General features: G+C 32.4%; 1 protein-coding gene across 1 annotated transcript; it reads right to left on the reverse strand.

Moving 5' to 3' along the window:
* Positions 1-12,341: 12,341 nt before the first annotated feature.
* Positions 12,342-14,722, reverse strand: LOC125831715 (nitrile-specifier protein 5-like). The gene is made up of 2 exons (XM_049510899.1): positions 14,617-14,722; positions 12,342-13,427 (listed from the first exon to the last, which is right to left on the reverse strand). The coding sequence occupies exons 1-2, from the start codon at positions 14,650-14,652 to the stop codon at positions 12,486-12,488; spliced, it is 978 nt and encodes a 325-aa protein (XP_049366856.1). The 5' UTR covers positions 14,653-14,722; the 3' UTR covers positions 12,342-12,485.
* Positions 14,723-15,481: the final 759 nt, after the last annotated feature.

Genomic DNA, 15,481 nt, shown 5'->3' on the forward strand with positions numbered 1-15,481 from the left:
TCTCTTCTATTTTTAAAAAATCAAGTAAATTGAGTGAGAAGTTGTAGTGATTTCAAACATGAAAACAGTAGTTAGTTTGCATTTTATTAGGAACAAATTTATTTAATTTATTTATTAATATTTAAAAAGAGAACACTTCAACAGTTTTTGACGTACATGAATTCTAAAAACTGTTTAAGTTTTTTTTAAAAATTGTTATTTATTTATTTAATATATGTAGAAATTAATTTGTTGTATTTATCATTTAATATATATAGAAATTATGTGGTGCTGACATGTGGCACTATTTCCTCTCCTATTATATATAGATAGATTAACTCAACAAGTCAGTAACGTTCTATAGATTTTAACCTTTGGTTAGTAATACCCCATTTGAAGTGAGAAAAATAGATGCTTCTGCCTTTGTAAGAATTCACCACTTAGTGTATTATTAATCTTTTTTATCAATAAAAGTACACTAATTTGTGTTAGTTTATTCACTTACAGTATCTATCATAATCTTCCTTTGAGAAGTCTACGGATTTTGAGATGCAACAACAAACTAGATAAAAAAAACATGGATCCAAAAATGGTAGATGGACTGCATGGGGAAGAAGAAGAAGAAGTCGAGATGGTGATATCAAGGTGCACTTGAATTTGAGAAGGCTTGATTTGAAATACGAATTTATTTTTTATATGGTGTTTCATGCTCACACAAAATACATTGATGTTGGCTTACTATCACATTATATTTTATAATACAATATACATATTATTCAACTAATATTTAATTTTCTACCAAATTCCAGATTAAATTATTCATGTAAGTAAATCAAATAAGGGTACTTATACATGCACTTATGATTTATATATATTAAATTATTTCTCTTAGACAACTTTAACAAACACTACTTTCATGTGACAATAACTACTTGATGGGCCTCAAGTATTTGTATCCATTGGTGGCGTTGCTCATATCCACACTATTTATCGTTGAAGCATCATTTAGGTCGAATATTTGATAGAGTAAAAGCCCAAGAAAACGTTATATAATTTGTTGACTGTATACAACTGCTAACTATAGTAGTAGTTATCGAAGTATTAGAATACAATGCTAAAGGAACTTCTTTCTTTTTAAAACTAAGGGGATCATTTCAACTTCATTTGATATTAACTTTTGGTGTGATGTACTTTGTGATGATAGTGAATATCGATTGAACTATTTATCAATTGAGCATGTATCCTTCACTTTCAGTTTTGGTGTTATTTCTAATGTCTTAAGAACTTTAAACTATTAGCATCGAATACACGTGCAACGCACGTGCCCAATACTAGTATTATTATAAGTGGGAAGATCCAAAGTGCAAAGTTGGATTACCATTTTACCCCTATACTAAATCAAAATATTAATTATATACTTAAAGTGGAAGTAGTCAAAAGTTGAAAAATGAAAATATCAATAGAAAGTCTAAATTAGATATTTTTATCCTTTAAACAACTAAATTTAAGTATATTGTCAAAACCTTTTTCTTTTCTTTTGTATTTATTTTCATTTCTCTCTTTCAATTTACTTAACACATACCGTGTATATACAAGATAAAAGTAGCAATAAACAAGGTGATGTATCACTCTTTATAGTCTCCAAATGCATTTATCATTTTTTTTCCTTTTTTTGTTTGAATTTTTCAAATTAATTTTATAGTTAACAATTTAATATATACATGGGGATTATAATAAAATTTAACGATGTCACGCCCCGAGCCTACACCCTGGGCGGGACCGGTACTCGGAGACCATTGTTGGCCCCAAGCGAACCCTTGGCCTGGCTTTCTTAACTCAGCGGAAACCTGACTCAACAGTACAACTCAATGCAAAGAAAGGTTATAAAACAACCAACTGATGCATAACATGCCAAAAGGCAGCTCGAGTCTCAAAATAACATATTTACATATAAACATAGATGAGAGACTCAATACTAATTGACTGACTGTCTATGAAGCCTCTACATACTGAGATGGATGTTGGGACAGACCCCGCAACATCCTAATAACACAAAACTAAAAGAAACAAAATATCTGAGTCCTCCGGAAAGCAAGGAGGCTCACCACTGACTCTGGAGTGCTCAGCTGGATCAACGACGTGCAAGATGCTGATCTGGGGTACCTGTGTCTGCATCGTCATAAGATGCAGGCCAACTGGCATCAGTACATGGAATGTACGAGTATGCGAGCTGGAAAGCTAAACCACAACTTAAGCTTGAAAAGAGTACAAGAGAAGAGAACACTTACCTTGGCTCTATTCAACTCATGAATAACTGAACTCAATATATAAAGCAATAAGACACATGCAATATATAAAGCTTGTAAAACTCTTGAAACATGATGTAAAAATCATATCTATAATATCATGAAAATACCATGTTTCCTCTCAAGGTCCACTTGTGCAATGTATGAATGAAGTCCCATACCCCCCATCCATACTAAGTAGAACCCTCAAGGAACCATTCTTTTTCTACTGTGGGAGCTTCTCTAACCGACAAACCACCACTATGAATATGAGTGGTGATACAACGTTTTACCTCATGTTGCCCGAGGACCATCCTATACCTTGCCGTGATATAGGAAGCTAATGATACAACGTTTTACCTCACGTTGCCTGAGGACTATCCTATATCTGGTCTTGATATAGGAAGCTAACTTTACTAAGTGGATCCACTAGCTTAATCTTACGGGTTCATCTAAAAAGTATGACCCGTTAACTCCCATGTTGGCTACATGGTTCTTATGGAGAGTTGAGTTTAATATGAACTTGCGTCCCCAAATCGGTGCTCGATACTACTCCCAAAATGCTTTTGACTCATAAGTGTTTTAAACACATCTTTCTTTAAATGAGATAATTACTCAAAATCTAGCCCAAAGGCTCACTTGGAAACGATGTTCCTTTTTCTTGAAAACTAGCCCAAAGGCTCTTTTGGAAATCATAGTCCCTTTCTTACTCAAATGTAAAAACATTTAGAAACTTTTTTAGGAATACATAGTTCCCTAATAGCTTTTGAGAAATGAACTCAACTTACACTCTTGACTTAACTTGAGTCTTGAGGCTCTTTACTTAGATTGAAACTCTAAGCTCTTTGCTTGACTTGAAACTTGAGTCTAAAAATGAAGTTAAAACGTTCAATGAAGACTCTTGAAAAGATTAGAGGACTTGCTTGAACTTACTTCTTAACATGGCTTGACTTGACTCTAACTTTTCTTTAACTTGATACTAACTTGCCTTGAATTGAACTATGGATTCAAGACATATAATCGCATGTTTATAGATGAGTTCGGGGTGTTTAGAAACACTTTGGGGTGTTGGAAACAACTAGGGAACATATGTATAACACCTAGGAACATGCATGAGGAAGTGGGGAAAGAAAGGGAAAACTTGGCGCTCTAAGAGGCGCGGAGCGCCAAGCCAAAAACTTCAGAGATGGCCTGCTGGCGCTCTGAGTGGTGCGTCGCCCCAAGGGCTGGGCTTCAGAGCCCCTCTTGGGGCACGATGACAGGCGCGACGCGCCAATCCCCTTGCCTAGAAACTCGACTTTTCTCCCTCTTTTCTTCAACTCTAAACCATCCTTACTTCAATGATCTAACCCCAAACACTAAGGATCATCATATCCCTCAACATACCATGGATTACAACTCAAAACACAACCCAATCATGTCTCACAACCAACAACAACTTCAACAACACAACTAACAACTTCAACAACAATTCCAATCTTTCCTCAAATCATAAAAGGAGCTTGGTGTGTGGGGGAAAGGATAACCCACACAAAGAACTCACATACCTTGGTAGGGATCACCCCCAACGATTTCCACGACGGAAACTTGTTGATCTCCTCTTCTTCTCTTCTTCTTCTCCTTCTTCTCTTCTTCTTCTCTTCTTCACTCTCAAGAACCCTAACTTTCTCTCTTTGAAATGGGACAAAATGATCCAAGGATCAGCCCTATACAACAATATAATCCCAAAAGAATTGGCTAGGGAAAAGACTAAAATGCCCTTAATTTTCCGGACGGATTCCCTGTCAACTGCCCAACTTTCAATGGCCATAACTCGCTCATACGAACTCGAAATTGAGCAAACTCGGTGGCGTTGGAAAGATCATTCCACAAGCTTCACAACCATAACTGGAACTACTCCTAACTCATCCTGAGCTGGAAGTTATGACTGCTCAAAGTGGGACAAAAATTCATTTTTTTTCCACACTTAAGCCAAATTTTCCAGATTTTCAAATTCTTTCCAAAATGACTATTTCCGATTCTAAGCCTCTTCCAAGCTATTTCAAATTGTCGGATGTTGCAAACGATTCCTCTAACAACAAAATGAATAGCAACAGCCAATTAGGTAGAGTGAAGAATTACGATTTACTAGAGCTGTCAATATGGGCTAGCCCACCCCATCCGGGCTAACCCATATAGGCTTTGAAATTTTACGGGTCAGACCGGACTAGCCCATTTTTGGTGTGGGCTAGTAAATGGTCGGCCCAGCCCACAAGTACACGGGCAACGGGCTTTGCCGGACCAACCCTCTTTTCTTAAAAGTGTATTTTTTTTATAATTTTTCAAATTAAATTATGATTTAAAAATATTATCATAAATATCGACAAGACAATATTACATGGTGTTAGTGTTACTACTTGTTAATCAAATCCACAAATAAAATTATCTTTATAATATTTATTAAGTTTGATTTTAAATAAATAGCTAAATAGAAATATTAACCTAATTGATTTCCAATGATCATAATAAAACACAATATTCCATAGGCCTATGTAGTGATTCCCTAGAATTTTTATGGAATTTTTATTTTATGTAGTACATATTTTATAAATATAATTTGTATTTAAATTGTAATATTTCAAACTTTAAAAAGATTTTGAGTTTAGACACTTATTATTTTTAATACTATATATTTTATTTTTTATTTTTAATTAATTTTTATTTGGCCCACGGGCCGGCCCTATCCATATTTCTCAAGCCCCACAAATCGGCAGGCTTATTCAGCCCGGGCTAAAAAGCCCTTATCATAAATGGGCTCCAAAAATTGTAGCCCAACCCTATTAAATTACGAGTTAGATCAAGCCAGCCCAACGGACCTAGCTCATATTGACGGCTCTACGATTTACGAAGGAAATTAAGAATTGCAGTAAATGAGATGGTGAAGAGTCATAGCATGACATGATACAATCAATTCCTATTCTTTTTGGGGTGAAACTGTCAAATGACTATAAAGCTTCTAACTTAAACGTATTATTATTTCGTTGAGTCTACGATCTCTTCTCTAACACTTAAACACACGAGCCAATCTATAACAATTAAATCTGGTCAATTTATTTAGTATTTAAGTAATACTACTTTTCTATATTATTTGCTCTAAATATTAATCTTCATATCTTATATACAATTAGGGGTGTACAAAACCAAACCAAACCGCAAACCGAGTCAACCCGACTAGTGGTTTGGTTTGACTTGGTTTGGTATTGGGAAAAAAACCCGACTATATTTGGGTTGGTTCGGTTTTAACTAAAAAAAAAACCAACCCGAGACCAAACCAACCCGACATTATATATGTAATTTTAAAATTTTATTTTATACATAAAAATATTTACTTTGATATAATTTTAAAATATTTCTTATACTATTTCATAATTTTTATCTTTAAATACAATATTTCAAGTTTAAAACTCAGAATTCGGAATGGTCCAATAAAGATTATAGTTCATAGATGTTGATAATTATAATAAAACTTAAATCAAAATCAAATTAGTACTAATGCAAAAAGAAAATCAATTCAACACTAAGAATGACAATAATATTGAATATTTGTTCTTTAGTTTTACATTGGTTTAGACAATTAAAATACATAATCTAATTTTAATTTTCCTTAAATATTTAGTAATATAACTAATACTTATTAAACTTATTTTAGCATGATTTAGAACTTTTAATTAAGATCATTTTCATTATGACTTTGCAATATTTATTTTATTTGATGATTTCATTATTATTTTTTATTGAATATTTTTGTGTCATCAGTACTAATATCATATTTTGTGTTATTTTTTTAAGAAACACCTTAGATAATTGTATTTTGATTGGACTAAAGAAATATTTGGAGCACAAGTTAATTATATGTTTGTATGCAAACTTTACCAAAAAAATCCAAAAATCTGAAAAAATCCGAGGTTTATTAGTTTGGTTTGATTTATAAATTTAAAAATTCGACAAAATGGTTAACCAACCCGAGGTTGAAAAACCCGAAAAAATCCGAATTTTATTAGTTTGGTTTGGTTTATAAATTTAAAAATTTTACACAAATGGTTTGGTTTGATATTTGAAAAACCCGAACCAACCTGGTCATGGACACCCCTATATACAATTACTCATTCAATTGATATATTTAGTGTTCATAACTCTCCTATATTTTATATTCATAACCTATATCTTTTGATATTCCTTAATTTTTATATATATAAATTCATTTTTTTGTTTCAACGGCTACCTAAGATTATTCTTTTCATTATATAGTTAAAATGGCGAATCATTGTATTAGTTAATTTAAGTCATACTTTAGTTTGACTCTATAAAGACGACTCTTAAATTTATATTGGTTGTGTTTTTTCTTTACTAGGCTTTTTTGGTTTAATTTTTTATTAATTTCTTATTGTCGTGAGTCTATATTTTTATTGAGCTCAAATTAGACATTCATGACTTTATTAGAAGTTTGCTAACTACTACGCAAAGTTCAAAATTTGTAGTTGGTTACTTAAAAAGAATTAATTTTAAACATTAAAATATGTCCCTCATTTTTATTTCTTGTCATATTTTTTTAAGATTAATTTGTCATTGCTATATTTTATTACTCATTACATGCACGCTTTCATAGAATTCTAATAGTTCTAATGTATTTATAAAAAAAATAACATGAGACACGTGTAACGCACGTGTTCAGAAACTAGTAATCTAATATAAGTGAAACAATATTTTCATTTATTTCTTAAAAGAAGGTAAAGAAAGAAAATTGAAGGAGTTCAAAAAAATCAAACACTTTCTGTAAGTATCTGTATATGTATAACAAAATTGAACATTTTTTTTATCTTTAACGTTTTTTCCCTCTCTTACTTTCCGACATAATCACTCATTTTCTCTTTTAAAAAAAAATATTAAATCATATTTTCTCTTTTAAAAAACATTAAATTATACTCTTCTTTTTCATCTTTTAACTTCTAAATAATCAAAATATATTTCCAAATCTCTATATAAAATGTAAAAATAATAATTCAAGAAACGTTGAATAAAAGCATATTGTAACATATGAAGAAGTTAAAACATTATTACTCATTGATTATTCAATTAAATTTGAGAAAATGCAAGTAATCAATGTAGTTAGGAATGGAAAAATAAATAACAGAAAAACTAATCATTATAAATTAATATAGAATTACAGTATAGATTTTTTTAAAACGACTCTTGGACATATAAATGATAAAAATAATCATATTATTATGGATGATGCAACTTTAGGTGCAATCCATATAAAATGAACTTTTGAGGCTTGGCATAAAACTTCTTGCATATGCGTTGATTTACCAAAATAATTAAATAGCAATCAGTAATTTACTCCTTCTATCTCTCATTTACTATTTGATTGTCAAATTCTCTCTTTTATACTATCATTTTTAGTGATCACACATTACTGGCGAATTTTCACTATTCCAACAAATGCAATTCCTCCTCAAACAGATGTCTTATACATTCTAATATTAGTCATATATTTCTCGTAATAAAGTGTCGTTTTTCTGCATTACAAATATATTAAAGTAAGTAATAGAGTAATGAGAAGAAAAAATATGAAAGAGAGATGATGAATATAAAAAAATCACAAAAAACATAAATAGGATTCTAATAAGGTTGTCTAACATTAATATTCTCTAGAGATCACTACAAAGAGAAGCAAAGAGAAAAAAACAAATTATTTTTTCTAAAAAAAATTCACAATTCTTATAGTTAAGAATAAAAATAATAATTAAATATATTGTATTATACATGTTAAATCAACCTTGTAAAATTAAACTATGCAAAAATATCTAACATTCTTCATTATACATCTCTCCTGCAAAATCAGATCAAAGAAAACAAAAATTGATCAACCAAAGGTACAAAAGATGAAGAATAGAAAAATGAAAATAAAATAATCATCATACATTTTCGTGCAAAATCAAATCAAAGTAGACAAAAAATTGATCAACCAAAGATACAAAAGATGAATAGAAAAATGAAAATAAAAAAAATAATCATCATACATTTTTCAAAATAGGTTTTTATAAGTGTGATTTTAAGGAGTTATAAATTTATAAATTAAATAATTTGAAGGTTATTAATTTGAAAGGTTAGGAGTTATAGACATTACTAAATTAATTAAGATCTGAATTTATGTAATTGAAGAGATATGAATTAAAGAGATGATTTTGTAAAATAAAATCATTGAAGAAAATTAGAGAACATGTAAAAAAAAAAAAACAATACCGTATGATGATGGTTTATATATATATGATATGTATGATTTAACATGTATTTGGCCGAAATCAACCTTGTAGGTTAGTAGAACTAAATTTACTATTGTTATTCTAATATATCCTATTCATTACTATTTGTATTCATTTAATACAGTTGTTGACAAAAAAATTAATTCAAGTATAACTAATCTCAATGTTAGTGATTTCAACATTACTAATTCATCATATTGACTACTATTCTTATTCATCATTTAATAAAAAAAAAATTAAAATGTGAAAGACAAAAAAAAGAAAGAAAAACAAAAACTGAAAACTGAAAAATGGTTATGCCCGCCATTTGTAACGGCTTCTTTTAACTCTGTTTATCCTATAAATTTTCCTCTTTCTTCTTCTTCTTTTATTTCCCACTAAAATTGTCTCCCAAATTTCCAATTCTTGATCGTCAAATGGCTTATCCCATTTGGAGGAAGAAGCAAATCTTTTTCAATCCCATGACTTCATATTCTGAAGAAGTAATAGAGCTAGAAGAGATAGGCCCTCCCCTGAGATTCGATTCGAATAACCCATGGAAGATCAAGAAAGAGATTACCCTTCAAGTTCTCAATGAAGCAAATCTGATGATTTCACATTCCGAGACGTTTGACTACATTCTTCCATACTGGAACTTGGACAAAGCCAAACAATTGGTGAAGGGGGCCAGGAAGGGTGTTGCTATGTGCAATGTAATCAATGATACTAAGTATAATGAAGATGCAGGTTTCATTTTCCGGAAGCTGAATAATCAAGATGATGACTATTCTCTATCCGTCATGGGATTGTTCAACATTCACCTATTGGGTGTTGGTGATGAAATTGGGCTATATTGGGATCCTAGATTTCAAACGTTTATGTTCATAATAATTTCTAAGGTTTGTAGGAAGAAGATATTCTCTGTTACCAACGACCTAATAGAGACAGGCCCTGCCCAGACAATCCATACAAATAACATGATGCACATGACGAAAAAGATTACCAGTCAAGATATCACTTTTGGAGAGCTGAGGATTTCATCTTTAGACATGTTTGACTACATTCTTCCATACTGGAACTTGGAGCTGGCAACAAGTTTGGTGAATGGGAATGCGGCACATGTTGCCTTGTGGGATGCAACAGAGAAGAAGTATGGCAGGACTAATAGGTATGAAGATGGACGTTTTACTTTTAGGAAGCTGAGTAGTGATGACTACTCTCTAACGTGCATGACATTGATCAATGATCGCGGATTGGGTGTTGATGATCAAATTGGGCTATGTTGGAATCCTATTATTTCAAAGTTCATATTCAAATTAATTTCAAAGGTTTGTAGGAAGAAGGCATTCTCTAACACACCAGGGCTAATGACTCAAGACCTAATAGAGACGACAGGTCCTGCCATAATATTTGATCTGAGTAACATAAGGTACCTAGGGAAATTCATTACCCCTCAAAATATCGCTCAAGGAACACTGGAGATTTCACATTCCAAGACGTTTGAGTACATTCTTCCATACTGGAAGTTGGACAAGGCCAAAAGTTTGGTGAATGGGAACGTGAAGCGTGTTGGCGTGTGGGATGTAACAGAGGAAAAGTATGGCAGGACTAATAGGTATGAAGATGTAAGTTTTACTTTTAGGAAGCTGGATAGTCTTGACTACTCTCTATCGTGCATGACATTGATCAATGATCGCGGATTGGGTGATGGTGATGAAATTTGGCTATGGTGGAATCCTATTATTTCAAAGTTTATGCTTGAATTAATAAGTAGGGCTGTATTGATTGATTAGGGGCGTGTAGAAATTCAAGTTTTATGTTCAAATTGTGTAAATGATTCAAGAATTGACATATGAATATATGATGGATGATTCTTTTCTCAAATTTAATCTGTTTTTTTGTACTTGGAATTTTGTCTACTTGTATTTGCAAGAAAAGAGATGAGTTTCAATTCATCTGGTATACAAGTTTGAATGTTTTGAGCCTGAGTAGCTAAGAATTGAATTAGAATGAGCAAAGATGTGATAGTTCAAACTGTTATATTTCTTTAATTAGAGATGGTTGTACCATCGTGTCTTACAACAATCACATTCTTCTGTTTTTTCTTTTACTTGAATTTGCTGATATCATTGTCTTCGTACCTCAATTCTGCTGATCTGAACTTGCAAGTGTATGTGCTAGCATTAGTCATTGTAGTTCTCCACGGTTCATCTAACAGAATATGCACAGTAACATCAAAGAGACGGTGTCCATTTTGCTGTTATCTGGGCTAGTGACTGCACTAATCTGTTCACTCCCTATTAAAGATGGTTATACAAGTTTGAATGTTTTGTGCCTGAGTAGCTAAGAATTGAATTAAGAATAAGCAATCGCAAAGATTTTGAGGCAATGATCAAGAAGATAAAGAGGTCGAGGGGATTACCAGATAGTTGGAAGATGTGCTTGAGGAGATTAATGTAGAAGAAGGGAAAGGGAAAATGTAGAAAGCTGTGGTATATTTTAACGACAAGCTGAAGTATGTAAAAGGTAAAAGAAAGTTTTCGAAAGAGTTTGAGAAGTTGGTGTTGGATTGTCTTTCTAGCAAAGAATCAAAGAGGCCATCAGTTGTAGATCTACTGCAGAGACCATTTTTTCGGTATGCAAAGAACTTGAAATGGTTTCAACGTCGCGTGTTGTATGCAAAGAGTCCAATGCCTTATTGCTGATGTATGACGATGAACAATTCGTGGAAGATCAAGATCATCTATACAAGTATAAATCAATGTTACACCAGAAAAAGGGCATATTGTTACATAGAAATGTCATACTGTAGTAGTTCATGTTTTTACACACTTTATTGCTGGAAAGGGAATTACATTTCTTCTGTTGGTTCTCTATTATTCCATCGTAAAGATAAATTACATTAGAAACAATGTCAAGGCTAAGTGGAATGACATACTGTAATTGTTATCAGGAAAACGGTACAGTTAAATTTGTATGAGGTTAATGACACACGTTATCAGTTTAGTGTGTGAAGTTTCTCATTAATAGTTGAATATTGTGCAATCAATAAGTAAAGAATTAAAGTATGAGTAAAGGAGCTCTATATATGAAGCTTCTATGCTTCAATGTTATCGTAAACTTCAAGCGACAAAGTCTTTTCCTTTTCCTTCATTGCAATGACACCACCAATCAGATCAAATAGCAAAGGAAGCCCTGCACACTTTCAGGCTATTTCTTCTCCAACGACGAATAGTTCATCAGGGCAACATTCTTCTCCGAATACCCTTTTCCCTAATCAAACTTAACTTAACCAATTTTCCAGATTTTTTTATTATTTCCAAAAATCACTCTTTCTAGTTCTTTCAATTTGCGAGATGTTACATATTTAATAAATGTTTCTTAAAGACTGAATTTATTCCCTTATTTGAATTATGTAGGAGTACCCATTAAGGCCTTACTAGGTAAATAAAACTTAAACCTAAAAATGAAATGTTGAGTTTATTTTAATGTACTAAAGTTGAGTAAATTTAAGATATAATATATAAATGTTTTTAAAAAAAAAAAAACGTGTCCTATGTGGCATAACACATGGTAGGACACAAATTTCCATGTTGGATGCTACGTAGGATGTGTATGTCTATTTGTTCAACTTTATATAAATTTAAGTGTCTACTTATGCACATCTAAGTTGGAGAGCATAAATGTGAGTTGAAGTCAAGTGAAAGAACATATTTATGTATTATGCCTAAATTTGAACAGAGAAAATTAGTGATCCAAACCAAGAATTTCAACAACACATACCCTGGTTTAACAAATTGAACAAACCTTTACAAAAATATCAATAAACAGTCACTGAACATATTTTCCACCCTTATCCAATACAAGGCTAAAAACTCAAATTTCACCTTACAGATTATTTTTTCTTACAACATTGAAAACATGTCATTTCCAGCACTCAAATCTCCACCAGAGGAGTGAAAAAGAAAATGTCACCAAGCCTATCATTGCTTGGCGTATTGCCACCATAAACCAGCAGCCCCTCTTGGCCATCTCGCCGTCCACTAGCAAAGGCGCACCATCCTCGTTGCCCTGGATGGTCACCGGAATCCATCCACCGTTTCCAAACTAGTGTGTCTGTGTCGAGTGCATAGACATCACCCGAAAATTTCCCAGCACCTAAGTGACCTAAGTCACTAGGGTCTATTTCACCACCATAGATAAAAATGTATTTCCCAATCCCAACTGTTGAAAATACACTCCTAGCAGTAGGTTTTTCACCATTTGTCTCAACTTGCATCCACTTTTCTTCAATTGTATCAAAGTAATGTACATCATCAAGCTCATCACCAGAAAATCCGTAGACAACCCATATTTTGCCTAGGACCACTGTCAAACCAGGTCCACCTCTTGGTTTACAATTTTCCCCTGGTACAGGATATTTGATCCATTTCTTATCAACAACGTCATAACCCCAAAGATCACTTAGCCTTCCATCATTTCCGCAACCACCAAATACATAGATCCTCCTTTCATCAGAAGTCATCGAGTGGTAGCTCCGGTGAGGAGGGCCATTATTACCACAAGACAATAAGGTCCATTTGTTTGTAGCTGTGTCAAAAGAATAAAGCTCGTTAAGCTCCTTATGTTCAGCATCTCTGCCACCAAAGACATAGATAGTCTCCCCTACAGTGGCCATAGTGACACCTACACGAGGTGGAGGGACATCCCCAGCAGCATCAGCCACGGACCATTCTTGGCTATTGAGATCAAACACGTACAATTTGTTGTCAACAGGGACACGAGGTGTGAACTCACCCCCGAAGGAATAGACCTTATGCCCCACAATAGTGATGGCATGTGAGCTTCTTGCCCCAGGTCCGGCGCCTTTTTCCTCCAGCTGCATTTGGAGGGTCAATGTAAATAAGAATCCAACAACAAGTTTAAAATTGGTCACACGCTTCCACAGCCTAGGAACTTGAAGGAAAATTGAAATATTATCCCGTTTACGAGAATGAAACAAACACCATTCTAAGTCTATGTAACAATATCATGACATCAACTTGAAAGTATAAAGACTACAAACGGGTTACTGAAACAATCAAGAAATAGCTACTTTATCTAGTAGAAACCATCAAGAGAAACAATTCATAATTAAGGCAGAGAACTACATTTCTGAAAAAAACCAAAACTATGGTAATCCTAAATGTGCAACTGCTAATGTATGAAGGTGACCACCAATTCTGCATCAATTGACATCAATTCTGCACAAGATAGGTTAAACTACAGCTTAATCCCCAATAACATAAGCATTTTTCAAGGTATATACTTGTATCACATCCTATTACTAGTTCTATATGAAAGAACACAAGAAATATTTTTTCTTGAAACTATCTTAGTAGCTCAGTTGGCTAACTACCTATAACCCAAACTTTCACCTTGTTGATCTCGGTGAAAATTAGATTCCCCATCTTGCAATCTCCTCCCCCATTTCCACTTCCCCTACCCCAATTTTTTTTTAAAATATAAACCAAAATGACCACCTATTTGTTCGTTAATTGAGTTTAGAATAAATTAAGTTCAACCAAAGGTTGTCAAGCTAGTACGCTTTCCTTTTTAGTCAATTTAAAAAAAAATGATACATTTCTCTATTTAATAGCAATTTAACTCAAATGCCCATTTTACTTTATAAATTGATCTATAGCTGCACAAACAACTATCACTTATTTCAAAATTATTATTTTTGTTTTAGAACTCCGTGTCAAATCAAACTATGACGAATAAATTGGGACAATTCAGGTGCTTTTACTCCGTACATTCTTAATCACATAACTTATCCCCTTTTCATTCAGGTTGAAATCACCAACTAAACCTTTATCAATTTTACCAGCATAAGCTATGTTATCTCAATTCTCTACTAAGAACTCGTATACAGGTTCAGCCAAACTCAGTAACTTTATCATTCTAAAATTCAGTACTCATAAAATTAAAATTCTAATTCCATCCATACAAACAAAAAAGAACTAACTACAACAAGAAGACTCAATAAGAATGCAATAGGTGAAATTAATAGGGAAAAGAGCCAAAACCTTGATCCATTTGCCTTCTGTTGCTACTGCAGCCATGGCTTATAAAAAAATCTTGTCACTAAGCAATTCAACTATTCTGCTGTTTTTTTTGTTTCCTCTTTCTGTTGAATCATCGAAGTGTGAAATTTAAAGAGGCTTTTCATTTGCCTTATGTCATGGTTTTTAGTACTTATCTGTTCCTAAAATTGCCCTTCCAATTGGATAACAATTACAAAAACCCCTCTTGTTGTTTCTTCTAAATCTAGGGCGTGGATAAGGCCGCCTTCTATTTTATTTGTTAATTTTAAATTTTATGATTAATTTTTTTTATTTTTCTAAAATTCATGACAAGTTAAAATGAGATAAAGACAAATTAAACAAAGAAAGAAGTATTTTATAGTTTTCTGACTTCACTACACTTGTTTTTGATTTCTCTCCGTCTCAATTTATATGACATATTTGACTTACCATAATAGTTAAGAAAAATATGATAAATATCTTTTATAGCATGTTTAACTTATTGTGAGGTTTAAGAAAAAAATAATTTAAAAAAAAAAAAATTGTGGTTAAAATAACTATTAAATATTTGTGTTATTATAAAACATTTTATTGAGTGTAAAAAAATTAAAATTTTTAATTATATAATAATATCATACTTTTTAGGGAAAATGGCATGATATACCCCTCAACTTTGTCATTTAGAGCTGATATACCCCTCGTTATGAAAGTGATTCACATATACCTCTATTGTTATATAAATAGCTCATATATACCCTTCTCTCTAACAGAAGTGAAAAAATTATTTTTAGTTTAATTTTTTAATAATATTTTTTAAAAATATATAATCCCATATGGGTATACTTAATCCTCCTCAAGCATATATTTT

Source organism: Solanum verrucosum, unplaced genomic scaffold (genome assembly GCF_900185275.1).
Source record: "Solanum verrucosum unplaced genomic scaffold, falcon-dt-bn FXZP01000049.1, whole genome shotgun sequence".
NCBI lineage: Eukaryota > Viridiplantae > Streptophyta > Magnoliopsida > Solanales > Solanaceae > Solanum > Solanum verrucosum.

Excerpts from the sequence above, each read along its gene's own strand:
- LOC125831715 (XM_049510899.1), bottom strand. The coding sequence starts at position 14,652 with ATGGCTGCAGTAGCAACAGAAGGCAAATGGATCAAG. Across the intron at positions 13,428-14,616 it reads CAGAAGGCAAATGGATCAAG|CTGGAGGAAAAAGGCGCCGG; the intron begins GTTTTGGCTCTT and ends CTCCAAATGCAG.